The sequence below is a fragment of the Antedon bifida genome, chromosome 6, assembly GCF_963402885.1.
Source record: "Antedon bifida chromosome 6, ecAntBifi1.1, whole genome shotgun sequence".
NCBI lineage: Eukaryota > Metazoa > Echinodermata > Crinoidea > Comatulida > Antedonidae > Antedon > Antedon bifida.
The window spans coordinates 7,430,930-7,458,865 of record NC_136231.1 but is presented as its reverse complement, the minus strand read 5'-3'; the positions used below and the strand labels follow the sequence as shown (position 1 = coordinate 7,458,865).

At 33.3% G+C, this 27,936-nt stretch overlaps 2 protein-coding genes across 4 annotated transcripts in view; both read left to right on the top strand.

Annotated features, from left to right (window-relative positions):
- The first annotated feature begins 280 nt into the window (after positions 1–280).
- Positions 281–27,936, top strand: part of LOC144845570 (dual 3',5'-cyclic-AMP and -GMP phosphodiesterase 11-like) — an 87,490-nt gene continuing 59,834 nt past the window's right edge. For all 3 annotated transcript variants that reach the window (XR_013612570.1, XM_078702994.1, XM_078702993.1), the window contains exons 1-2: positions 281–409; positions 1,029–1,916. Coding sequence is in view for 2 of the 3 variants with exons in the window: in XM_078702994.1 (XP_078559120.1) it covers positions 1,134–1,916 (783 nt within the window). In the remaining variant the exon portion in view is untranslated. The remainder of the gene's footprint in view (positions 410–1,028; positions 1,917–27,936) is intronic.
- LOC144844881 (uncharacterized) lies at positions 15,354–19,386 on the top strand. The gene is made up of 4 exons (XM_078701983.1): positions 15,354–15,768; positions 15,865–15,971; positions 16,202–17,224; positions 17,392–19,386. Exons 1-4 carry the CDS (start codon positions 15,354–15,356, stop codon positions 19,384–19,386), a joined length of 3,540 nt encoding a protein of 1,179 aa, XP_078558109.1.

Genomic DNA, 27,936 nt, shown 5'->3' with positions numbered 1-27,936 from the left:
ATTTCATATTGTAATAATTTGCATAAACATGTGAATATAGAGTCTGACATAGCATTGGCCAGGAATAGTCAAAAAAGTTTACAATAACAATTACTTACCTACAATTTTGTTCAATATTATTTAAAAACATTTTTTTTTTCGAGAATTTTAAATTTTTTAAATTTTGACCAAAGCAAAATGTTATATTGCGCCCTCTATATTAGCACACCTGATTTTTCCAGTGTCGGAATGTTTACATTTTGCAAGTTGATCTCGCCGCATCTCCTCGCACATTGAGAGGAAAGAGATAGAAGATTGCCGATGCTCTGCTGTGTGTGTACGTACAACAACAACAAAGGTGTACACATTCCAGGTTGGATATGTAGCTGGTGAAATAGCCATTACGTGTAAATCAATAATAACTGTGATGGTAGGTTGTTTTCCCTGAATTATTACGTAATTAAAGATCGTTGAAATGATGAACCTATTTTACAGGTCGGTTGTTGTGATTATCTTATCTTGCCTAGCTAGGCTACTCTAACTCTCTGCACCTTTAGAAATCAACAGTACAATACGCCGTGCGGTCGGCGAGTACAGTGTCACCCATAACATAAATTTTATTTCTACGGGAAGGCCTACACCTCTATGTGTAGGTGAACCCGGTATATGCCTATATGCCTATTATTTACTACTACTATTATTGTCAGTAGGTCTAGTTAGGTGCATTTTCATTAATGAGACATTCTAAGTTATGATCCATACCTGTTCGGCTCCCTCCGGCAAATAAAATTGCATCTCTCAATGCTTTGTTTTATGACGCGCCACATGGCTTGTGCTAATCTTTTTACTTGATGTGCGTAGCATAACGCATAAAGATATTATAATATCTCTATGGCTGTACGTGCGTTCTGTTAATATAAACACTTTTACACTGTAAAGTAAATGCTGAATTAAATTATAATAATATATTTTCTATTAAAGCATTTACTAATAATGCTCTGTTTTAAAAGATGTGAACTGATGGTATAGCATCCTCTTTTTTCTTATAGAATATTTTGGATATTTCATGGTCCATGATTGGCTACTAAAGAGCTGACTGCAAACATCCTTTTTGCAGTGACATTTGGAGCTTATTGGCCCACATCCAGTTGTTGATGGTGGTAGAGGGAACTTGTCACTATCAGACAGAAAAGAGGCCCAAAATGGCCGCATCAGATACCAGCAGCCAATCGATGGCATCCCAATCCAAAACAGCTGACGCGCCACAAACAAGTTTCGAGGAGATAGAAATCTGGCTTGACCAACATCCTGAGTTTACGCACGACTATTTTGCACGTAAGGCAACACGAAGCATGATTGACGGTTGGTACATTGCTACAGCAGTCTCCCAAGGTGTAAAACCAGCGGCAGGTGATGTAAACCACTCGCCAAACAGTTCATCTGGAAGCAATACACCTGTTAGAAAGGTGTCTGCATCAGATTTTGAGCTTCGTGAAGCTGGTGGCTCTCTGGGTCGTATGGTTCAAACGGTTGACGGCTCTCCAAGCTTTCTCGGACCATCAGTGACGCACCAGGGAAAATTGTCGCCTCCTGTACGATCAAGGAACTCCATCAATGAACTCAAACAACTTGAAGACCGGCGAATTCTTATGGAGCTTGTGAAGGATATTGCGAATGATCTTGACCAGAATAGCCTCTGTCATAAAATCTTGCAAAACGTGTTGATTTTGACCCGTGCGGATCGTGGCTCACTTTTCCTGGTTCAAGGGAAGGGAACGGAGAATTGCCTTCTTGTGAGTAAGCTCTTTGACGTAACGATTGATTCTACAGTCGAGGAGTCTGTTGGCAAAGAAATAGTGAAGGTAGCATGGGGTAAAGGAATCGTGGGATATGTAGCGAAAACTGGAGAGACTGTCAACATTGCAAATGCATATGAAGTAAGTACTATCTCACAGTTCTGCTTGGAAATTTACAGATGCTTATTTTGCTAATATACCCAAATTAAAATCAAACTATTGTGGTGGGTCAGATCTTTTCTGGATTCATATAATAGGTATTTGTTGTCCACTACAGTATTGTCTCTGTGCAATTGTTTTGGCCTTTTTGACCTTTGACCCTTTTTTGTACCCTGAATGTGCCAACTCTAGTATAAGTACAGGTATTCTTTTATGTGATCATTTTCACAAGAGCAAATTGTATATGTCTTATGTTGCCCAAACCTAATAAAATAATACATTTTGATGATTTCTTTATTTTTAAATTAATCACTGCTTTATTGAATTTTCATTTAAATCATATTATGCAGTACACATAATACTGGTATACTACAGGTACAGTATATTGCACAATGCATACATACTGTATCCAGCAATTAAATAGCCAGTCTATTTTATGCCTAGCTTACCTGAATAAACCGACAATAGCTCTTTCTCCTTGAAGATCGAGATTACTCGAAAAGTAGAAATTTTCATTGAACAGCCCTCTCCACAAATGGTATAGTCCATGAACAAGACAAGAGGCAGGGGATGCATGGCTTTTATTCTTCCCATTCCTTGGAATATTCCTAGTAATATTAATAAGGCTTGAGCTGGTCTGATTTATTTATACAGGCATCCCATAGATGCCTGCATTATTACAGAAACAAAACCTGCATGGTAATGGTAATATTCCCTGCAAGAAAGGGGCTTAAAATAAGATACAGTAGATTTTCGACATTAATTATTCAGTCTCATCAACTGAATTGAAGTAATTATTGCACTCTGGTAATTTGAAAAAGGGAGTTATTATAATACTGATTAGATGATAATGTTTCGTGTTAGAAGGCTGATCTAATCTCATCTTGAAAATTGGCGAATGCAATGTAATATCTATATCAATTACTACTAATAATAATGATATGGTAGATTTAATTCATTGCCAAAACCTATGCTATCATTATCAATGGACTATTAAATGCTTGGAACGCACAATTTTTACTGGAGTAGTGATACAGGCAGTTTGGAAATTTCAGTAATACGGTAGTCATGCTGTTGGACTACAGGAGTATACAGTACCCCTTTGACATCGCCTAGCGCACGATAAAAAAACACTGGTGTTGTGTTGATGCCTAGTTTGTGTCAACAATTCTGGAGTTTTGAGTGACTGTAGATATTGTAAAGACCGATATATTATATGGTGTAGTATTTACTCCTTTTCTATCTCACCTATTTGTACTCTCTCCCCCCCCCCCCCCATATCATCGTCCACCTTCCCTCTCCACCCATCTCCACCAAGTATGTATTTAAGTACAGTATTGTGACATCATACAGATTGTAAGTTCATTCACAAATACCTGCCTGCCAGCCCATCAAAATTTTTCCAGCCTGGAGTGGTAGGTAATAGGTAAAAAAGTTTTCGCTACCACCATAATTCTAAAATATATGCATCTTATTAAATTTTATTTCATACTAATGTAATATAATGAGAGGTGTTTCGTTAAACTTTAAACCGACCGACTTAAACAAAATTTTACCACAACACACTGTAAACATCATTGTTATGGTTTAAATTGCATTTGCATACAAATACAATTTATTATAAACCTAAGTGATCGTTGGATTCCACAGTATATTTTTAGTTTGATTCAAAGAATAACGTTACAAAATTACATAATAGGCCTACTGGAGCTAGAGAAATATAGGAGGTACAGTATATTAAAGGCCAAAACTTGAGTAGCGAAAGCTGATTTATTTTGGTCACATTTGAAGTTTATGTAATTCAGAGAATGACAAATAAAGTATTTACACGCTTGACACAGTTTTCAAGACGTGGGGTTTGTGTGCGAAAACATTATTTTCAAGTATCCAGGGTTTCTCGGATGGGTGCTGTGCTGAAATTAGGAGAATGCATTAAAATAAGCACACCACAGTGTCCAGCACAATTATATCCTTCATGATAATATTTATTTGCTATTTTAATAATATTATTATCCTAATAGCTTGACAGACAGTGTGAAGCAGTACACTGTAATGTTTTGAGGGGGTTGGTTAATTATTCTGAATCCCACAAATTCATCATAAATTCCATGGACAAGTAGAATAATAACTATTACTAGATTCACTATTATTACATTCAGTATGCATCAAAACAACATGGTCTCCACTCATCATAACATGCGACACTAAACTACAAAAGCAGCTTTGAACACTTCAGGGACAGATTTAGCCTTTTACAAAATTATATTTCCATCACAATAGATAATGGCCAGCTTTTATGGTATTGCAAATGACACAGTATGTTAATAATGTATTTTTGATAATTTATTTTCTGTTTGATTGTTTTTCGCATTTTTTTAAACTGTAAATTGTAATAGTTTCAAATTCCAATAGATTCCATTCCCTGAATTCAAACTTTATTCGAACAACGCTTTCGGATCAGCGACACATATAAAAATTATAATTATTATAAAAACAATACGTTCTAACATTAACAATACATTAATTACTAAATTAAATTACATTATTTAACTAAAAATTAATGAAACTTTAATAAAAAAGCAAGTAAATTTAACATACAAATAAAATTACAGCCACTTAAAGTGGGGAACTATAAAATGTTTTTTAGGCATTTTTGACATGGCCTTACTTTACTACTGTACAAAGAATAGTTCTTTTGTAGATAATAAAGATAATTCTATAACAATAGGATAAAGAAGACTGTGTGTGTCAGTGAAGGGCTAAGTGCTCTATAGAGTACTATGTTACTACAGTATAATAATACATGACAAAATCAGTGTGAACAGTTATTGCCTGTTCTATCAATTTAGACAAGTTTAACAATTGTCCTAAATTTAGTACACACACCTCACAAAAAACATCAAGTTGTATTGTTGTTTTGACACTTTTACCAGGAAGATGTAAAATAGAAATAAATGTTAGTGTACATCTCCCTGCTTTTACTTCCACAAAATGCTATGTTATTATTGTTGTAGCCATACTAGTAGAGTAGAACTAATGAAAAAAAGGGGCCAACCTCAAAAAAATTGCAACAAAAGGTTTTTCAACGGATTTTGGTAGTATTGGGTGTACTAAATAACAGAAAAAAAGTCTCAAGAATTTTGACCACCGGAAAGTGGTTTTTTTTCAAGATGGCCGCCAAAATAGATAAAACGTTAAAATGTCAATACCTCCTAAACTAAGTGGTCTATTGATATGATTTTGGTACCAAAATACTCAGAACATACATATTTATATTTGCCCTAATAGAACATTTTGGCCAAAAATGACCGGAAATGCTATTTCTTGCATGTTTGACCTTTGACCTTGATATGTTGTATCTTGGTAACAACTGACCGTAGGGAAACAAATTGTGACTCAAATTGTTCAGAATGTACATATTTACATTTATTGTAATGAGACATTTTGTCAAAAAATGGTTAGAAGTAAAGGTTATTGACCTTTAACCTTTATCTATGTAGAATGTCCATATCTCGGCAACTATGTGTGGTAGAGATTTAAAATTGGGCTCTAAATACTGAGCATATGCTTATTTATATTTACTCTAATGAAACAGTTTGACAAAAAATGACCAGAAACGACATTTTTTGATGATTGACCTTGATATGCTATATTTCGATAATGACTGACTAAGACATACTATTTATGGCTCAATTTGTTCAGAATATAATTATTTTTATTTCGTATAATGGTCTAATCTACCCATGGAATTAAGAGCTTTCCTGGGTAACTGTAATATTTATAAAGACTTTTAGAATATGAGTTCAAGTTCAAATTGTTCAGAACATACTGTATACATTCTTAATAATAATAGTGAATAAAAAACCCGAAAAGTAAACAAAAACAAATATAATAATAATTTTTAATTTCTAATTACGGTATAGCAGCAGTTGATTGGATATTGTGCATGTATTTAGTACGGCTTCCTAAACAACTTTTTTAACTTCGTCTTCATCATCGTCATCAATCTCTCTATCTACGTTGTTCCATTCTTCTAGTTGACACACTCCCCAAACTGAAGTACATGCCAATCCATAGCATCTACAACTGCAACATACAGTTTTACATCCAGTAGTACAGTTACAATGGATGATTTTCAAAAGTTCTTCTGAAGCAGCAGTTTCAATCGTCATTATTGGCACAAATGTTTTATTAAAAACTTCCCCGACTTGGTAGCATCCATGGTATTATCTTTCTTTATCCATTGCATGATTTGATAGTATACTCTAAGACTGTGACATTTTGTAGCAGATGAGGTTGGTGGTAGTAGTTGTTGAGGTTTGATAAATTATTTACCCTCAGCAACTTTCTTATTAAACAGCTTGCATCTGTAGCTATTTGGGAAATCCAGTGACTTGGCTCCAAAACGAATAGACATGGCCTTTAATCCAAACTCCTCGATAGTTTGAAGTTTCTGATGCGGTTGAGTGAAACTATCGGCACACATCAGTGTCATATTCTAGGTTACTTTCTATCAATTTATTGATTTATTTGCCTTCCTAAAGATGTCTTTAGGCTTTGAAGAGTGAGGGTGGAAACGGACTTCATATTTCATTACATCGTCTAGAGAGATTTGTCCTAACTGAATTTGATGGAAAGAAAGAAGAATTCCTGTCAAGGCATGAGAACAAACACAAATTTATCAACATGCTTTCATATGAGCTATAGAAAAAAGAGTGGAGTTGTGGCTTGATGGTTATGATGCTTGGCTACCACTCCAAGGGTCCTGAGTTCAAGTCCCGTCACATGTCAGGATTTTTTCTAAGGACCAAATTACTCCACTCCCAAAGACTTGTAATAAGACTTTGTTTACGTAGAGCATCTTGTGTATATGTTTGTCTTGTGAACCTCTGAGGGTCCCTAATGATCAGCAATAGCTGGATGGATCACCCTCATTAAATATGGTTTAAAAAAAAACAAAAAAAGCGATGTTGACATTGCTCTGGCAACAGTTGAAGTCTCTGAACATAATACAGTAACTTTGATTGGAGAAGACACGGACTTACTGGTACTTTTACTGTATCATGTAAATACAACAAACCGAGAAATGTACTTCAGATTAGACAAAGGAAAAGATGGGCCTACTAGAGTGATTAATGTAACCAGATTGAAATCTGTTTTAGGATATAAAATCATCCATTGTAACTACTGGATGTATGTTGCAGTTGTAGAAGCTATGGATTGGCATGTACTTCAGTTTGGGGAGTGTGTCAACTAGAAGAATGGAACAACGTAGATAGAGAGATTGATGACGATGATGAAGACGAAGTTGGAACAGTTGTTTAAGATGCCGTACTAAATACATGCACAATATCTAATCAATTGCTGCTATACCATAATTAGAAATTTAAAAGTTATTATTATATTTGTTTTTGTTTACTTTTCGGTTTTTTATTTACTATTATTATTAAGATTGTATACAGTATGTTCTGAACAATTTGAACTTGAACTCATATTCTGAAGGTCTTTATAAATATTACAGTTATTTGATTCCCAGGAAAGCTCTCTATTTCATAAGTAGATTAGACCATTATACGAAATAAAAAATAATTATATTCTGAACAAATTGAGCCATAAAAGGTGTATCTCAGTCAGTCATTATCGAAATATAGCATATCAAGGTCAATGGTCAAACATGTCGTTTCTGGTCATTTTTTGTCAAACTGTTTCATTAGAGTAAATATAAATAAGTATATTCTCAGTATTTAGAGCCCAATTTTAAATCTCTACCACACATAGTTGCCGAGATATGGAAATTATACACAGATAAAGTTAAAGGTCAATAACCTTTACTTCCAACCATTTTTTGACAAAATGTCTCATTACAATAAATGTAAATATGTACATTCTGAACAATTTGAGCCATCATTTGTTTCCCTACGGTCAGTTGTTACCAAGATACAACATATCAAGGTCAAAGGTCAAATTGTCAGAAATGGTATTTCCGGTCATTTTTGGCCAAAATGTTCTATTATAGCGAATATAAATATGTATGTTCTGAGTATGTTGGTACCAAAATCATATCAATAGACCAAGTAGTTTAGGAGGTATGGACATTTTAACTTTTTATCTATTTTGGCGGCCATCTTGAAAAAAAACACTTTCCGGTGGTCGAAATTCTTGAGACTTTTTTTCTGTTATTTAGTACACTCAATACTACCAAAATCCGTTGAAAAACCTTTTGTTGCAATTTTTTTGAGGTGAAACCTTATTTCTACTCTACTATACAGACTGTGTTTGTCAGTGACAGACCAATTTTTTTTTTTATGACAAAATCAATGTTATTTAGTTATATAACATAATACCAAAGATGCAAACATTTAATATGACGGCTGGTTTTGTACAATGTTTAATATTTAGTGCATACAGTACCTGGAATACTAAAAAAGAATAATGGCAAAAAAGAACAATTGATACTGTAGAATGAAGCTATGAAAATGGTAAGATCTGCTCACTGTAAATGGCTTCTGCTGTCCTGAATAATAATATGTTCTATAAATTATATAATTATCAATTGTTAATCTGATTCAAACAAACCAGTGATCATTAAAAATAAGATGTATGCATGTATAAAATAGTGGCAGATCCAGAATGTTGTAAATGTGGGAGTACTAACAACATTTAATGAGTCAAATAGTAGTTTATTATTTTAGCTGTCAACAACAGAAGGAGGGGGAGGGCATGCCATAGTATTGGTATCAACAGAACGTGAAGGACTCTGAGAAAAGAAGTGTAAATTACTCTAGTGGAAGAATCTTTAGTCTTCAGCAAATTATATTTATAGTACTGATACTGTAGGTGTAAGATCAATTAATTGATTAATTAAGTTTCTGATGTGCGTGTTAATAATGGCACCCAGTGTGTGAGTACTTCAGTCCACAGTACATCTTAAAACTCTTGACATTACATCACCAGAGAGTGATGTTTCCATGGTTATAACACTTAAATGCAGTCTTAATAAAAATCTGCTTTTATACTTTTTTGGCAGACTGTACATTAATTTTGAAAATAATATTAAAACTAATTTACTTTAAGTCGAAAGCTTTTAGCTTGTGTCTCTAATGTTGCATGGACGTTTCTTTTAGAGCATGAATTTAATTTATAACTATCAAACATGATGTACTAACTCTTTCTTTAAACCAAAGTCAATTTCTGAAATTGAATATTCATTGGATAGTACTTGTAATTATATCATATGTGCAATGAGGCATAAAGATCATTATATATTACTGTACATTATGGTATTCATACTGTATTTTCCTCGCGTATTCATGTCGAATTAGTCTGTAATAATAAATATATACAGTACGTGCACGTTAGTGTGAGTGCTGATAAAAAATATTTTCGGCCTTGATGAGAGAAAAAAAACTGCTTGAAAAACCCCCAAAATTACAATTTTTGTTTATAGTTAGCCTACTGACTGCATTACAGTATGTGTAAAATTAGTAAAAACCAAAATGAATAAATAAACAATACATATTTTTACTTTTTAGACGTGTTGTGTTTTTAAATGATTGTTTATAGACTTGAAACATCTTGAATAACGAAGGTAGAGAAGGGAGAATTGTGAGTTACTGTAACAGAGAGGTGGACACTCCAATACTTGAGTTTGGAATGTGAAACCAATATTACTCACTGTTAAGAACTGTGAAGTCTACATAAAAATACCATAATATAGGCTCTCCTTGATATCCAATGTATACCACTAAGAAGTACAGCGGAGCTTTAACGTCTCTATGTGGGATAACTGTACAGTAGGCTCTTGGGTGTCCAATAGACTGTCTAATTCCATTAAAGTACAGGCAGCAGAGCTGTAACGTCTCTATGTGGGATACCACTTATCCCCGGCACTTGGGTGTCCAATGGACTGTGTTAACCAAACCATTACCACCCATCCAAATTTCTTATTGCGTGTCCTATCCCACATAGAGAGCAGGGAGATCTGTATGTGGAATACCACCTCTCAGTCTCAAGCTTGCCGGTGTCCAATGAACTGTGCCAACCACTATTTAAGCACATCAAATTGAGAGGTCCTAAGATCTGAAGAGCTGGTAATTCTCTATGGAAAAATCTACCCATCCCTGCTTCTTTATGGAGTTTGTCTTATTTTTCTTCCTGTTAATACTACAGTAGTACTTGATTGGTGGTTGTCCTCTTAAGTACTCCACTAGGAAAAGACAAAGATGCCTTGTGGAAATGATTTTATGGATTGGATAGATTATCTTCTTGAATATCACTATTTTTTTTGTTGAGAAAACATATAGACTGGTATTATATAGAAGACATATATAATGATACTGATAACTTTTACAGTAGGTTTAATAAATTAAAAGTATTTAAAAATATATAATATGCTTTAATTGATGAACATATCAATATTAACTCCAAAAGTTATTTTGACAATTAATTGTTTGAGTTTTTTTTTCTCTTAGTGCATTCTATGTTAAATAAAAATAACACTAATGCACTCATCACGAACATGCCATAATAATAATATTATTTATGTTTTATAACTAATGAACACTTTTTAACTGCTCATTGATGGCATTTTTTTCTCTACAATTATATCATATTGGACCAATATCACTAAGTGCTTATACACATTTTTGCGAGTAGATATTGTACGGTTGATTATTGGTTTTGTTGTACATTATGAGTACATTTTTAGACATGAAAGCAGATGTTACCAATCCCAGGATAATGCATTATCAACATAAACCAGTTTTGATATTAATTTTTGTAAATTCTCAAATGATTGCGTGATCTGAGCATTATCGGATAACATTCATACATTTCTCATTTTCACATTTACTTACACATTCCTACACTTAATTATTACTACTGTATACAGTACAAAGCAATATTTCTACTGTATGCTCATTGAATATAGACATTACTATCTAGTTTTTTATCTTAATTAAATAATAGGCCATTTATGTTTACATAAAAAATATTTTTGACTAGGATTGTAACAACCAGTAGAGAATTGTGTGATTTTAAACATATGCAGCATTTGAAATGCTAAAATTGATATATTTATGAATAATATCAACAAAATTGATATTTCTTTTTTTGTTTTCATGTAGGAGCCATGTTACCTTATTATTCAATCTGTTTTAATCATTTTTTCAACTTTATGTGAAAAATGTCATGTCCCCATGTATGGACATGATGATGTCATATCACTACCATATTTAAGCATATCACTACCTCATTTGGGTATATCACATTTTGTTGTCACATAAAGTTTGATAGTGTAGTTTTTAGATTAACATCCCCAACCACTACATTAAAATGAAACCATGTTAATCCTTATTACTACAACAAGAAGGTGATTGTCTAGACTGTTTTGATGAAGAGATGTCAAAGGTCACAATATTTTTTGTCAAGATTTCCAACAACCACCACAATCTCACGGCAAATGAGCGTATACCGACCGACCGACCTAAAGCTTTACACAAAATGATGATTTTTATTGACTTGACCATATTTAGGCCCAACCTACTCTAAGACCAACTTTAGTAAAGTGTGAAGAAAAGGATCAAATAAAAGCAACTGAATTGATAATCATAAGAAAACTTATTATGCAATTTCTATGATGATTTAGTAGACTGCAATCATCGAGGTAATGATTATACATTAGACAGGAATGTGTATTTAACGAGTGCAATTATAATGTAATGTAGATCGACTTACCACTTTGAATATTATAATACTACGAATACTGTTTTAAATATAATTTTGTTGTCTTATTTACAATACCATTATTTTCTTTTCCATAGTACAATATGTTAAGTACATTTTTGTTTATTTCATTTAATTAAATAATTATAATGACGCTCAAAGGTCATTCGTTGTGTACTTTGTTAATTAAGCATTTAGTAATTTAATTACTAGGATAGTAAAATTATTGGTTATTAACATAACCTATTTTACGGAATATAAATGGAAGAATATTTTATTTGGTATGTACTATGTATTCATAATGATTTAACAGATAATTTCTTAAGGCATTCAATGTTTTTTTTTTTTTTTTACCATATTTAATGAGGGTGATCCATCCAGCAATTGCTGATCATTAAGGACCCTCAGAGGTTCACAAGACAAACATATACACAAGATGCTCTACATAAACAAAGTCTTATTACAAGTCTTTGGGAGTGGAGTTGTAATTTTGTTCTGACATGTGACAGGACTTGAGCCCAGGACCCTTGGAGTGGTAGCCAAGCATCATAACCACCAAGTTTTCATTGTATTTACTACTCAACATGGTGATTACATAGGTTTAAATTTGCAGGTGGACACCCACTTTCACAAGGTATCAGGCTTAGTTCTCAATGCAATGCAAGTAAGGCCAACGTTAGATGGCTCATCCAAACTGTCGTTTGTGATTGGTCAACTCACTCATGTTGTGCCCAAGTGAGAACCAAGCTTAATTGAAACTGATTTTACTTTAAAAAATAAAAATTAAATACACTGCATACAACTATTCTTTGAACATAAGATACTAAAATCTGGTATTAAAAACAGCTTCTGCCTATGGTTTAGCACTCCTAAGGGGAGTAGACTCCAACGCTGGGTAGTTGAATTCAGACTGCTCATGTGCTGGGCCCCTGGATTTAGCCAGTGAGCGTGAGCGCCACTGTGTAACACTGTACATTAATTAAAAATTGATAACGTGGACCCATACAACTTTTAAGTCCAATGTCGGCTCAACTTATTAAAAGGTTTTATGTCCTATTAAGGGACAAACAAGTTTTACATTTAATTGCATTAAATGATGAATTTTATTCAAATTTCAGAAGTATATTGATTGTTTTCCTTATTGAAAAAAACATTGGGGACATCAAAATACAACTATCAGTAATCTTGAGGGCGCTCTTTACTAATATTATTTTCTATCCAAAATCATGTTGTCAAATTTGTAATTTGATGTTTGAAGTATTTCCATTGTATTAGTCTTGGATTTCATGTCATTAATATGTGTCGTTACTACATAAACACTAATTATTAATAGAACACTACGCAATATTTATCAAAATGTTATCTGCATGATAATTAAAGTATTATTTTGGAATCCTTAGCAAAATGATTATGTAAATTGTTGATATTAGTAGTCGCTACCATGCATACCGTATTAGACAATTTCATAAAAACTACCTGACATAAATAATGAACACTTATTTATTTATAGCAGAATTTGTACTGCTTTAATGTTTTTGTTTTGCGTTTTTTATTTCTCCAGTAGCAAAAATTGATACATTACCATACATGCTGGGCAGGAGACTCCTGTATTTTTTAGACTCGTCTCCCAGCCTAGTGTTGTGCTCCCGCTTTTCCACATTTTCTCCCGGATTACAAAGATAACTGAATTTTGATGCAGTATGTTTAGTTTTCTGCATTGAAGTATAACAAAAAGGCTTATATTATACACAATCAAATTTACAATATTTAATCGTACGACCATCTGCGGTCATAATTTTCTGATTTTTTTCTCAATGGAAAGGGGATTCCCCTCACATAGCCACCATGCAATACCGCTTGTGATGTCACACACTGCAAAAAAAAAAAAAAACACCACCTCCCATTTTTTAAACTTCAGATGTTGCCATGTATGCATTACCATTACATATATATATATATGTAATATTCATCAATAGACTAAAATGTTACAGTACCTTTAAAGCATATAGATTGACTCAACTGATTGAAATTCATGAGTTGTGCCAATTAGATTTAATTTGCTTTTGTACTAAAATGTACAGTAGTTTGAGTTACATACTGTATAATTAATTCTAGCTTGTTTTAGCCATTTAAAAGTATACTATGGCAAATAAGTGATAGAAGCACAACACTAAGATATCTAGGGGCACCTTAGCGGAGCTGGAATGTTTAGGTCAATCCATGTTATTGGAACCCAACACCACTACTGTACATAACGCAATTTGCTTATGACAATATTGCTAGGCCATCCGATCAATCTAGATCAGTGGAAGGGGAAATTTCGCTCTAGGCCGCTTTGCTAAAGTATATTTGAATTATTAAAAATGATTTAGCCTAATTCATGACACACGAGCTATTGTATCGAGATTTCCTTGAAATCAATTAGTCCAAATAGATTCTTTTATTTTCATATCCCTGCCTCATGACATTTTTTTACTGCATGAATTTTTGCTATTTTTATTTACATAAACAAAATTGAATCGAATTTGAATGATCATGCAGGCCTTGTCTTTTGAAAAGACAAGGCCTGATCATGCTCGTCCATAGTTACTTGGTGTTTAAGAGAGCCAGTCACTAAAAATCAAACATTAGGTGGCAAGGGTCAAAATTTCGAATTGTCTCATATTTTGCACATTGGTAGACCTTGATGTAAGTAAACCTGATGTGTAGTTTGTTTGGTAAAATATCGCTTAGTTTTCGAGAAAATCGAAAAATAACGATTTTCGGCCAATTTTGTTAATTTTTGGTGTATAATTTACATTAAGTTTAACAGCCTCTGGAAGCCAAATGTAGCAACCTAGCGTTTTAATATTTTACACTTACGTTAACTAGCATCTTGACAATAATTTAGTAAAGTTTCAAAAAATTTGATGAAATTTTAAGATTTTTACTAATTAATTACTAATTAGCATATATAAAACTCTTAAAAAGTAGGTTAAAAACAAACGCGTTTTTTTTCATGTGCGACGAATTTTTTTAAAATAAAAAAATCATCAATATAAAGTTTAGATACTAATATTTATGAATCAAGTAAAAAAAAATTGGGGAAACTATTTTGCGCTCCGCGCCAGAGCCACAAAGTTGTAAGAAATTCAAAGATTTTATCTGTCGGCAAGATCAATCAGATGTACCTATTGTTATCTATTTAGCAATCTAAGTCGCTTTGAGCTAAACTTTTATTACGCGAAACAAAATTGAAAGATAAACTGAAAGTTCCTGGAATAATTTTGAATTAAGTTGCAATTTAAACACAAACTAAAAATACGTTTCTGGTAAAATTTCAATTACTAATCAATATACAAAATTAAGCAATTATCTAAAAATCACTCGCTTATTCTTTGTCAAACCACATTATTATAAATTATTCCATCCTCTCATAGTTTATAGGATAAAACTGAAAAACACATTTGTTTTAACTTGTTATCGTTTTCCTGTTTGTCGAACCTGGTCGAACATACTCAGCGAGAATGTTTCAAAACATTAACCACAGTAGACAAAACACTTTACTGCATATATTCGATAGACAACGATATCTTCATTGGCGTTGACAACGGAACTGATTTGTTATCCATTTTAGTTTATGTCTTACAATGTAAAGACGTGTTGAAAATAATTTTTATATATACTTATTGTCTGATGGCTTTAAGTTCAAACAAGATGGAGATTTCATGTTCTTTTAAATCGGTTGTTGGCGGCGCTTGTGGATTCGATAGAAAAGACCGCAAACAGAGCACTGAAGTCCTACCTTTACAAGCATGCCAGAAGGAAATCGCTGCACACAGACACATGTTTAGGTTTACGGGCATTGATAGTGAGGTAGACCTAATTCTTAGTCGAGCAGCCATGTTTACCTTGCCCGCTGATATACATAGTTGGACTGTTTGTCCCTTGCATCGATCGGAACTTGGCTTAGGTTGGTCTCGAGGAAATAACAACAGATGTAGAGTGCCGCCTGATCTCTCTAATCACATCCAAAGCAAAGGAAAGGGACCCAAGTGCGATAGGGGTATTAGCAAAGAAGATTCGCAACTAATATTAAAGAAAACAGGAACTTTCCTGCAAGTTGGTTCAGGTAAATATAATTTAATTTTTATATTTTTATATATTTAATGTAATTTAAACTGTTAAACAAAACCCTGTAAGTAAATGTTTTTACACTTTTTATCAGGTATCTGTTCAACTTGCCGTAAGATGCTGAAGTCATTGTTACCTGTAACCTCGAACACTGAAACAAATAACCCTAGTCTCGTCGATCAGATGAGCGCACTAACAACTGTAAGTTAAAAAATACCGTACAGTATGACATTTATGAATACGCATTTATTGGCGGAAATAATGTGTTTCATGTTACTTTGTTCATTTTTTTTCGTATGTTGGTGGTAGGAGGAATATTTTCTGCATTCCCTGCCATTGTCATCATCATTTTATATATATCACGAATCAGTGCGTCAATAATTGAATCAAAGTCAGTAGTAATTTTTTACCAATATTATTCTTATTTTCAGGAAAGTAATAAGGATGAGTTTTACATGCCATTAGCCACTCCAACTTGTCAAACACCGGCGTGTGATGTTATGGATACTCAAATGAGCCTATATCAATTTTGCGATCCAACTTTTGCTTCAGCTACCTCAGAAGATGAATCAATTCAATCTACACCAAGAGAAAAATTAAATGCATTTCTCAATTCAAGGGACGTCAGTCCAATTAGATATCCTTTATCTGCACCGCTGGAGCAAGTTTCAGACCGTACTAAACGTTTCCACATGCGCAAGGCTCGTCAAGTTGTCTCTATGTGCCTGGAAGAAATCGCACCTGGTCAGTCGACTACTCTACTTGAAGGCTTATCAAGTGATAAAACCACAGAAGCTGACGAAAGAACCGATTCTTCTCTATTAGATGCTCTATCAGAATGCTATCTTCATACTAACCACTGGAGTACAAGACGTCAGATTTTATCGATCATGGTTGATAAGGTTACCTTCAAGGAACTGCAGAAATGGATACCTAACTTGACTAGATACCGTTTTAACGTGGCCAAACACCATTTATTGTTACATGGTAGAGGTTCTGTAATTCAACCTCTAAAGAACACTAGAGTATGCGTACAGCCAGGGAAAATTGACCACTTTGTTACCTTTATAACAAGTTCTCAAGTTATACAAGACTTGCCATTTGGAGAAAAAACTCTAAAACTTTCTACAGACAGAGTTATAAAAATCCCAAATGTTGTGCGTAATCTTATCCCAGAACAATGTATTCTTCAATACGAGAGTTACTGTCAAGAGAAGAATTTTCAACCTATGAGCCGCAGTACATTGCGTAGAGTTCTCAGTGTTTGTTCTGCTTCTGTACGCAAATCCTTACAGGGCCTTGATTATATCTCTGCCAATGGTGGAAAAGCCTTCGATGACCTGGAGAACATCGTTGATAAGCTGGGAGATTGCTATGAAATGGGTTTGACTTGGGCCAAACAAACAAACCAAAAACTTAAAGATGCCAAGCGCTACCTAAAAGGTGACTATAAGGTAATAACAATCTTGTTTAAATATCTTGATAACTGCTACAGTATAAATAGAAAAACAATATAATAAAAAAGGCAAAGTAGCGCGTTGTATGTTGCTCAGTAAAGCATGTAAGAAACATTCAAGACTAATTACATTTTTTATACAAGTCCTTTTATATATTATTGCAGATTCACATTTCTAACCATTCTGAAGTTGCCGATCATTGTAGGGCGTATGCTCTTAGTTCTTGCGAAGACAAATATTACCAGACTGTCTGTGATCATGACCACAATGCAAGATGTGACAGATGTCGTATATTTCCAGAAGCTTTGTCTGAAATTCTTGAAGCTTTAAACGAAGTGCGCTGCTCTTCTGAAGAAAAAGATGACATGGAGTACGTAATTACACGGTCAGTCCAAGACATCGAGACGTGGAAGGCGCATATCTTAAGATCCATTAACCAAGACGCTGCACGACATGATATTTTAGGAGATTTGAATCCTGGTTGTGCCCTAATTGTTTTAGACTGGGCGATGAAGTTTGTACCACGTAAATACCGCGAAAGCCAAAGAGACTGGTTTGGAAAGCGTGGACTTCCGTGGCACATAACGGTCTTGACGAAAAAGAATAAAGATAGAGAGGTACAGATGCTTACGTTTGTGCATATTTTTAAATCTTGCAGTCAGGATAGTACTACTGTTGTGGCAATCATCGACGATGTGTTGAGGCAGCTGCCATCTATTGCACCCGATATACACTCTGTGTATCTGCGTCAAGATAATGCAGGATGCTACCACTCTGCCCTAACATTACTCTCGTTACCAAAGATAGCGAAAGAAACGAAGATCAAAATCCGACGTATTGATTTTTCGGACCCTCAAGGGGGGAAGGGCGCATGTGACCGCAAGGCAGCCCATATCAAAAATCACATGAATAAATATCTTAATTCAGGAAAAGATATTGAAAATCCAGAGCAGATGAAGGCAGCAATTGAGTCCTTTGGAGGCATTCCTGGAGTGAAAGTCATAGTTTGTGCTTTACCTACTGGTACTATTTGTGCAGCAGGGAAATGGAAAGGCGTGAGTCACATCAACAACATAGAGTATGGAAGCAGGTCCATGAAGGTCTGGATGGCGTATGGTATTGGTGCAGGACAAAATCTACTTTTGAGTAAATTCTGTGTGCCCTCGAAACTACCCAATTTAATTCATAATAAGGATACAACGTCTGATCAAAATCAAGTATCATTTATTACAGTAAAAGCAAGAATACAAGCCAAGACATCTCATGAAGAACAAGCTGATATAAATGACGACGAACAAATAGAAAGTGAAGAAAGTCCTGGCACCCCCAGCAAACTGTTCTTTTGTCGCGAACAAGGTTGCATTAGGTCATATCAGAGATACTCTTCCCTAGAGAAACACTTAGATTATGAAAATCACAAGAACGCACTAGAACATGAAACACTATATGACAGGGCAATGAAATTATACGCAACACAACTAGAAGAGGGTACTTCTAAAAATCCAGAACCAACAAGAACCAACGATTTGCCACGGTTTGACATTGGCCCCGACCTGCAAATGGGCTGGGCGTTAAAGTCCTCTGCAAAAAAAACCCGATTTTCTGTTCCACAGAAAACCTACCTTATTGATGTTTTTGACGTTGGAGAGCAGACAGGACAGAAAGCTGATCCATGTGATGTCTCACGAGAGATGAGATCGGCCAGGCACAGCGATGGTTCACATCTATTTAGCAAGAGTGAATTTTTAACAGCACAGCAGATTGCAAGTTTTTTCTCACGCTTAGCTAAAAAAAGGAGGACAGATGCAGCCGTTCATGATGATGATGATGACGAAGATGATGATTACGATAGTAATGAAGATGGTGACGAAGTCCAAGAAAATGGAGACGATTCAAAAACGGAAAAAGAAAGAGAAATTCAAATTTTGTCGCAAACCGTACTGGACACAATAGGCTTGCAGCATCCAATAATGTTTGAAAGGCATAATATTTGTGAACTGAAAGCTCAAGAAAAACTCTCCAGATTCTCTTTGCCAATGTTGCAAGAAATGTGTGCTTCTCTTGAACTTGATACCACAGATATAACCATAAAGCGCAAGAAGCCATACATTGATTTGCTGGGAAAGCTGGTTTCCACGTGCAGTTGCTCGATTGATTAAGGTAGCAACGAAGGTAAAACTGTGTCTGTGAGAATTCTTTAAAATAACAATTTAATATGTGGGACGATTCTGTTGTCTAAATTGTTAGTATTTTAAGTCGCGTTCTGTAAATTTTTAATAAAGCGAAGGGGTGAAACAATGGTAAAACAATAATTTATTGTTTAGGCCACGAATTATTAGGAAATTTCGCACGAGCACATGAACGTTCATCACTCATTTGCATAACAACAGAGTTCAGCGAACATTTGCGTTAACGTACTTGCTCGTTTTGATTTCGCGCTTCGACGGGAAGTGTAGAACGCAACACATGTGTAGCGCACGCAACATACGCCACAAGTATTAAAACAAATCACGGAATACCTTGGGTTTAGAGACTAAGCCTAGCCAGGCATGTTTAATCATGTTTTGGTTAACGTTTTTCATTGACGCTATTTTTCAGAAATAAGGTTCTCGACGCACGTAACTAAAGTTTTTCGTAATGCTTGCGCACGCACAGATCAAGTTGTTTACAAAGTGGGCGGAGCTTGGAAAATAGCGTTAACGTGCTCGTGCGAAAACTCCCTATATGAGAAGATAAGAAAATTATGTTGTAAAGCCTGTTTTCCACTAGGCGAAATTATTCGCGCAAATCAAACATTTTCGCGTATACGCGCACGCCCAATGGAACACGTTGTTGATAAAAATAAACTGCGCATGCAAAAAATGTTCAATTCGCGAGAATAAATTCACCTTGTGGAAAACATAACAGGCTTGATGAAGCTAAGCGAGTTATAATGTTGAGCTCAGATAGTAATTGCTTAATTTCATCATGGGTTAGTCGTTTAAATTTTACTAGAAATTTATTTTTAGTTTGTGTTTATATTAAAACGTAAATCCAAATTATTCAGGACCTTTCAGTTTACCTTTAAAGTTTGTTTCTCATAGTAAAATTTACCTTAAATATGTAAATAGAGAACAATAGGTACATCCGATTGATCTTGCCGACAGATAAAATCTTTGAATTTCTTACAAATTTGTGGCTCTGGCGCGGAGCGCAAATAAGTTTCCCCAAATTTTTTTTACTTGATTCATAAATATTAGTATCTAAACTTTAGATTGATGATTTTTTTATTAAAAAAAAATTCGTCGCACATGAAAAAAAACGCGTTTGTTTTTACCCTACTTTATAAGAGTTTTATATATGCTAATTAGTAATTAATTAGTAAAAATCTTAGAATTTCATCAAATTTTTTGAAACTTTACTTAATTATTGTCAAGATGCTAGTTAACATAAGTGTAAAATATTTAAACGCTAGGTAGCTACGTTTGGCTTCCAGAGGCTGTTAAACTTAATGTAAATTATACACCAAAAATTAACAAAATTGGCCGAAAATCGTTATTTTTCGATTTTCTCGAAAACTAAGCGATATTTTACCAAACAAACTACACATCAGGTTTACTTACATCAAGGTCTACCAATGTGCAAAATATGAGCCAATTCGAAATTTTTACCCTTGCCACTAAATTACGAATATGTCTGATTTTTGGTGACAAGCACTCTTAAATGCTGATTGGAGTTTTAAAATTGTCATATAGTATTGATACTGTTCTTATAGTGCTTATTGCCCAAAGCTTCTAAAGCCCTTCACATTATTACACCGGTCATTTTTTTACCAGGTACCCATTTGTACACATAGGCAAACGTAAGTGTCTTGCCCAAAGATACAAGCAATGCGGCGGGCATGGATTGAAACTCCCAATCAGTAGTATAACACACTGCACCACCCACTTACAATACTTCATATAAGTGTCTAAAAGAAATTTTGGATGTGAAACAAACACATTTCTTTTGGCATTTTGGGCAAAAAAAGAAACAAACCAAAAGAACAAACTGAACCCCAGGCAAGAAATAAATGACAAAGGATTACAAAAACATAATAGAGTAATGGTATACACTATCTGTTGGTTTGTCTATTTTCAATGGTCATTGAATATTTTTGAAAATGCTATGCTATTCTACAGTAGGAAGTTTAATAATGCATTTTTTAGATCATTATACATACGTGCAGTGCTATTTAACTATTATCTCAAGCGATGTACCATCTGAATTGAGGCTTGTGATTGGTCAAATTACATGCGGCCCATTTTTGTTCTTGCATTATACGTTTTATTGGGGACCAAGAAAGTTCAATATTATACAATGAAATTGTGGCTTGTTATACCCATTATAAAATGTTGCCAGTTATCACAAGCGATGGACCATCTGAATTGTGGCTTGTGTTTTCTCAAATTTGTGGTGAATTCTTTTGTTGTCATTTCTAGTGGGAACCAAACATACAGTACAGTAAAAACAACTGGAAAAATTAAATAAACAGTTATTATGTATAATATTTACGTGATAACATGAAAATTACAGCTGAATATGGATTCATATCTATATCCTAATAATCCAAATCTGTTTTTCTAAGATCCAAAGATAATAAAACTATAATTAAATATGAAAATAATATTACTATAACCTATTTTATGAAAACTATAGTTTCATTTCACATTCCTTCAATATTATAAAATATTAATACTATTTTATACGAGTCTCAACGGCATGCACAGTAATATTATACAAAAAATGTCATTTGAAATAATGACATGCAAAGACATGTTTTATTCGTACTAAAAAATATTATTTAAATCTTTGTAGCGTTTGTAATGGCAACATTTTTATGCAAAAAATTGTAGGCATAAATTGTAGCATTATATAATATTTTATTTTTAAAAATGTAAAGATATATTTAAAGTAGCCTTAATAAAGATGTGCATTGTATTATAATACTACAATATTTAAGAAAATAGTAATACTAACCATACTAAGTAATACATAATACATAACATTATATTAAAAATATTTTATGCATTAAAATGGATATATATTTTATTTAAAAACAAATATTTGATAAAATTTATACAGTAGTTATATTAATTTATGAAACTAATACAATTATATATTGAATAACCTCCTTGGCAGAGGTAATAATGGAACAGTACTGTATGTGTGTATATACATTGAAATAAAAACATTGTTTTAAACATATTATAATTATAATCATTTTTATATGATTTAATATTTTAATAGATCATGAACAGAAAATATCAATGTACAATTTTTGAGATATTTTGTTCTGTAATACATAAAAACCGATTTTTAGAAAATCAATATTCAAGTATGCTTGTTTTATAGATATATAGTCAGGAATATGGCAATTATATTGTGGAAGTATAATGGACACATCTACTTTGATATGCAATTGTAGATTTATTTCGTTGCTGAATAAATTTACTTGTTACGCTTCATTTAAATTTCAACAGTGATCAAATACAGGTTGAAATAAAATGCTGAAACAAATTGAGTATCTAGAAGAATATCAGTTTGTATCGACTTGTACAGTAAATGTTTCTGAGTAAAAAAGGAACATAATAATTTGAGATATAGATATCCTTAATACATTTTTCTATTTTAGTAACTGTATGGATTAGAAATAAAGGACTTGATTTTGGCTTATCATATGAGAATTGCAGGAAAAAAGCGCCATTTTGACATGATCACGTTTCTATTGAGCAAGAGAGTTTTCCTTTCAATAATGATTTTCTCTTGCCGGAATTAATTCCACAAAAAAAAACAGGTTAAAAGACCCCAATTGTTTCTGGTATTGATTGCAAAAAAAATGATTTGTCTTTCCAGCGAAATTGGTTTCACAAAAAAAAAAGAACCAATCTTGAAAAAGGTTTCTAAGACACCCAATTGATTTTGGTTTCTTGCCAAAAGAACTGTTTTGTTTTGCCAGTGAAAATGGTTTCACAAAAAAAAACCATTACAAAGACTATAGGCCAATTGATTCCTTTCTCAATGGGCAAGAACCATTCCTAAACCGATGTTCCTTTAGGATTTTTGAGACTGTAATGTAAATTAGAAATATTTCCTAGATCTTCTTACTAACGATGCAATATCATTGGGTTAAGTTAATTTGAGCCTGTTAGTGTTACAACAATTATTTCAAGAGGTGTCACTTAAATGGTGAAGGGGGAATAATGTTCTTATGGAGTCCTCTGGAGAGAAACCAGTGACTCCAGATACAGGAATCCTCCAAAAGACTACTATGCCTATACAGACAATCCTGCTAGTTTAAGCTTGGTTCCCACTAGGATGCAACGCAAGGACGTAACGGAACACAATGTGATCTGTCCAATCAAAAGTGATGGATTATTCAAACAGTCGCATGTGATTGGTCAACTCGGTTGCGTTGTGTCTACGTCATTGCATTGTGTCTCTAGTGGGAACCACGCTTTAGCAACAGGACCAACAGCTTAACACCCATCTGAAGGATGAGGCAATCACAGAAAGGTATCTTACACAGTGACACAAACTGGTAATGGCAAGCAATGTGATCTGTCCAATCAAAAGTGATTGATTATTCAAACAGTCGCATGTGATTGGTCAACTCGGTTGCGTTGTGTCTACGTCATTGCATTGTGTCTCTAGTGGGAACCACGCTTTAGCAACAGGACCAACAGCTTAACACCCATCTGAAGGATGAGGCAATCACGGAAAGGTATCTTACACAGTGACACAAACTGGTACTGGCAGGTCATAGACTATCTTACATCACACCATCTTGCTTTATGATGCGGCGGTCTAAGGCAACCTACTTCCCAACTTCATACTTTTTTCTTATATAAACTTTTATATACTCATTTATAGCCAAGAAATTAAGAATAAATTTACTTCATGATTTCAATCTCTACCATTGTTATGATATAACATTGCAGATCATATCTGGATTAATTTCATTGATTCATTTCAAGTGATGTGTGTCTAAGGTCGGACTCAAGGTTCATCAATTAGATAATTGATTTTCACTTAATTAAGTCCTTTGAGATTCTTCATGAACTTCTTTCTAATCTCACAAGAAATTCAATCAAACTATCCATCTACAGATAATCATCATCTCCTTCAGAGAAGACTGATCAAGTGATGGAAATTGTTGATTTGAGTTTGGAAACAAAGCTAATAAGTAATGTTGATACCATCTCGCTATGGACTGAATTTATCATGTGTACAGTATAGATACAAATTGCTGTACGCATATAAATTGGCCAGTCTAAAACCTTTTTTTTAATGGAAAATTGCCATTGTAATATTTAATACCTTAATCACCTTGGTAATTAGAAGATTCCCCAGTGAAAAATAAGATAGAATATCTAAAGTGTCTAAATATCTAAGTGTTTGGAATAGGGCTGAAAAGATCACAAATAACAAGCATCTTCTGCAACTTTAATTTATCTGTATACATGTAACCTTGGTTTACCCTTCTGTCTTTACTTCTTTGAATGTTTAAAATTGGGATTCATAATGGGACTAGTACGTTGCTTACTTACTTAAATCATTGTCCACAAAATTGCTAACCTTATAGACCCTGTTCACATGGATGGAGTTACATTGTTTTAGCTTATGACACTGAACAATTGTATCTATACAGTAGTGTTTTAGCATAAGACGTTGTACCGTACCGTTTTAGTATAAGACGTGCTAATTCAGCGTTCTATCCAATCAGAATAGACCCTGTAATTGATAACAAGAAGTGACCTGGAAGGTAAAAACTTTCATCGTAAGGATACTGTAAGTGTTGCCTTCTGTTTCGCTGCAGTTTATACGTTGACCATGCTATCAGCTAATGCGTGTGCCATAACTTCATCAGTGTGAACATAGAGTTACCATGATAGTCCAGAAGTATCACCAAACTTTGAAAAGATACAGAAATGATTGCACATATAATGTGTTCATACTATGGTAAACTTGTTTTAAAGCACTTTAATGCTATGTATGAAGCATACACTCCAAGCAATTAAATACATTTGGTGTTAGGATTCAATATTTCAACATTATGTCATCATCAACGAATTCCTGATGATGACATTCAAAGAATTCATTCCTGATAATGACATAATTAATGTCGTAATATTGAATCCTAACATGATGTGTTTATTTCACTGCTTGCAGTATGAATTATACATTAAGTACAGAATGAACGTACAGGCACAATTTAAAATTCTTCTTTGGCCTCCCATACATTGTTTTAATTGAAGAAGGGGAAGATTTTCAATTTTGCTAGTGTGGTCTTAACTATCGGGATATAGTACAGGGGTTTTAAAGACAAACCAAAATAATCAAGTCATTTTATAGGGTATAATTATTATATTTTGTAGGGATTTTTATTTTGTTTTGAAAATGTTACAGTAAAACACCTTTGGGACCCTTATAGGCCAAAGACAGTAAAACTAACAGTAACTGGAAATCGGTAAGCAGAAAACAAAAATATAGAATGTTATTTCTTATAACCATCTAAACAAAATGCGGTTAAGCGGAAAACCCGCTCAGGATAGATACAGATCAAGTTATCCGCCTTTCCATTTACCGTTAAATTATTATTAAAAAATTAATTGTGGGGTTTCTTGGCCGTAGTGTTAAAAAAACATTTATTTCTTTGCTTCACGGAAAATGTTTAAATTTGTCTTGGTAGCAGTAATGTACTGTGGTCTGCGGCCTGCCTGTTTAGTACCCCTACCCAATAGCAATTATCCCTTCACTCTTGTTTTTTGCAAATTGTTCATTTTTGGAGTTATTGACTAATATTAACACCAGGTGAATATTTAATTTTCCTTTAATAGTAATCAAAGGATTAACTTTTTCTTCTGTTCTATTTGTAGAATATCTTAATAATAATGTATTATTCTATAATTACACATTTTCTGTTGTTTTGTAAAATTCTAAAAGAATGTGTTTATGTGAACTACTTGTATGGTAAGAATAATGCTATATTTTTTTATTCATATTTAATAACACGTCTACGGGGAATTCTAAATAATATGATTTTCATTCTTCCACTTATTTGCTATGTTTCTAATGATATTCTGGAGTATCGCGTTAGGAATGGAGAATTAATGCAACTAGCGTTAGTAATTGGAATGTGCTGTCCCATTTTTAAAGAATTTTTCTCGTCTCGTCAGCCTTGCCATATTCAATGTGCTCGTTGGAACATGTAAATGAGTCTTGTATATTAAAGCAAATTGATCATATATATGTTTAAGTTGAGAAATGAACTCTTAGGATGAATGACCTGGTTTGTACAGTAATAGCCCTGAATATAACGTACTCTAGACTCCATGTTGGCTATTAATGTTAATGTATAAAATATTATATTAGGTGTTAGTATTATTAGAAAATTCCATAATGAATACTTTATTGTTTCTTTATATATTAATATTCATATTGTTTTAATAATAAATTTCATTTGGAAACTTTTATATGCCTACATAATTTTACAATATCAAAATATAATTATAAGTCGTAGATAATTGTATGCAGTAACAATTTAAAAGTTATATTTCTTTACATTTTTGTGATCTTAAAAGTAATTTCTATTAAAATTATAATAAAACATCAGTAAAACCTAATTGGAATTGGTTTTTATCACTGTAGAATCAAAATTAATATTTCTTGCTGATTAAATTCTGAATTTATTGCGATTAATTATTGTAAAGACACTATAATACAGACTATAGTAAATTAACTAAATAAAACTAAAAAAAACTAGATACCCAAATCCATATTAGGGTAAGTTTCATATTATATTGCTATTAATATTATTAACATTTATATGCTATATAATATTAACATTAACAACTATTAGCTATGCTGTTCACTTTGACAACATATTTCCTTGCTGTTGTAAAGAAAAAAAAATCCAAATCAATTTGTGGAATTGCTATATTACCCAGATCCATATTATATCTCTCTAAATATTTGTCAAAGATGGATTGAATTGCCATTATCTTTCTGTGGATTGTCCTTGCAATTTGTGCTTTGTTAGTTTTGGCATTTCTTGTATAAAACCCCTAATGAATGCTCTGTTTAGATTTACTTGAATTGTTAGTGATCATCTTCGAGTTAGGAAAAGTATTCAAGATGAACGGTATTGGCTTTGAAACTCTCTTCTTTACATTGATTGGAAAAAGCATGTATGAGATGACTTGCACACTATGTGCGATTAGGGGAAAAAGATATTAATGTCAATATAATAAACGTAACTTATTCATTAAAAAGGTTACTGTAAATATTTTTTTTATTGTATGCCTAATACATAAGTGCAGTATTCATTCAAACTTAAATAATTATTTGTAGTAATTGAAAATTTAAACATGAAACTTTTAATTTCATTTAATTTGTTTCTGTTAAAATTCTTTTGGAAACTACTGTACTAACTTCAATGGTCTCAATTTAGAATAAAGTATAGTTATCAGGAGAGGGTGCTATAATATACATCAAACTGTACGAAAAATCTTTGAAACATGTACTGGAGTATAATTGTAGAGATTACCACCTGACACCTTGTAGATGGATTTGATGAATTTTAGTTAGTTTTTAAAAAATAAATTGCAATTTGAACTGAAAATATAAAATATTTATTGTTTTTTGGCAATTAAACTACCATAAAAGAAATGCAAATAACAAAAAACACA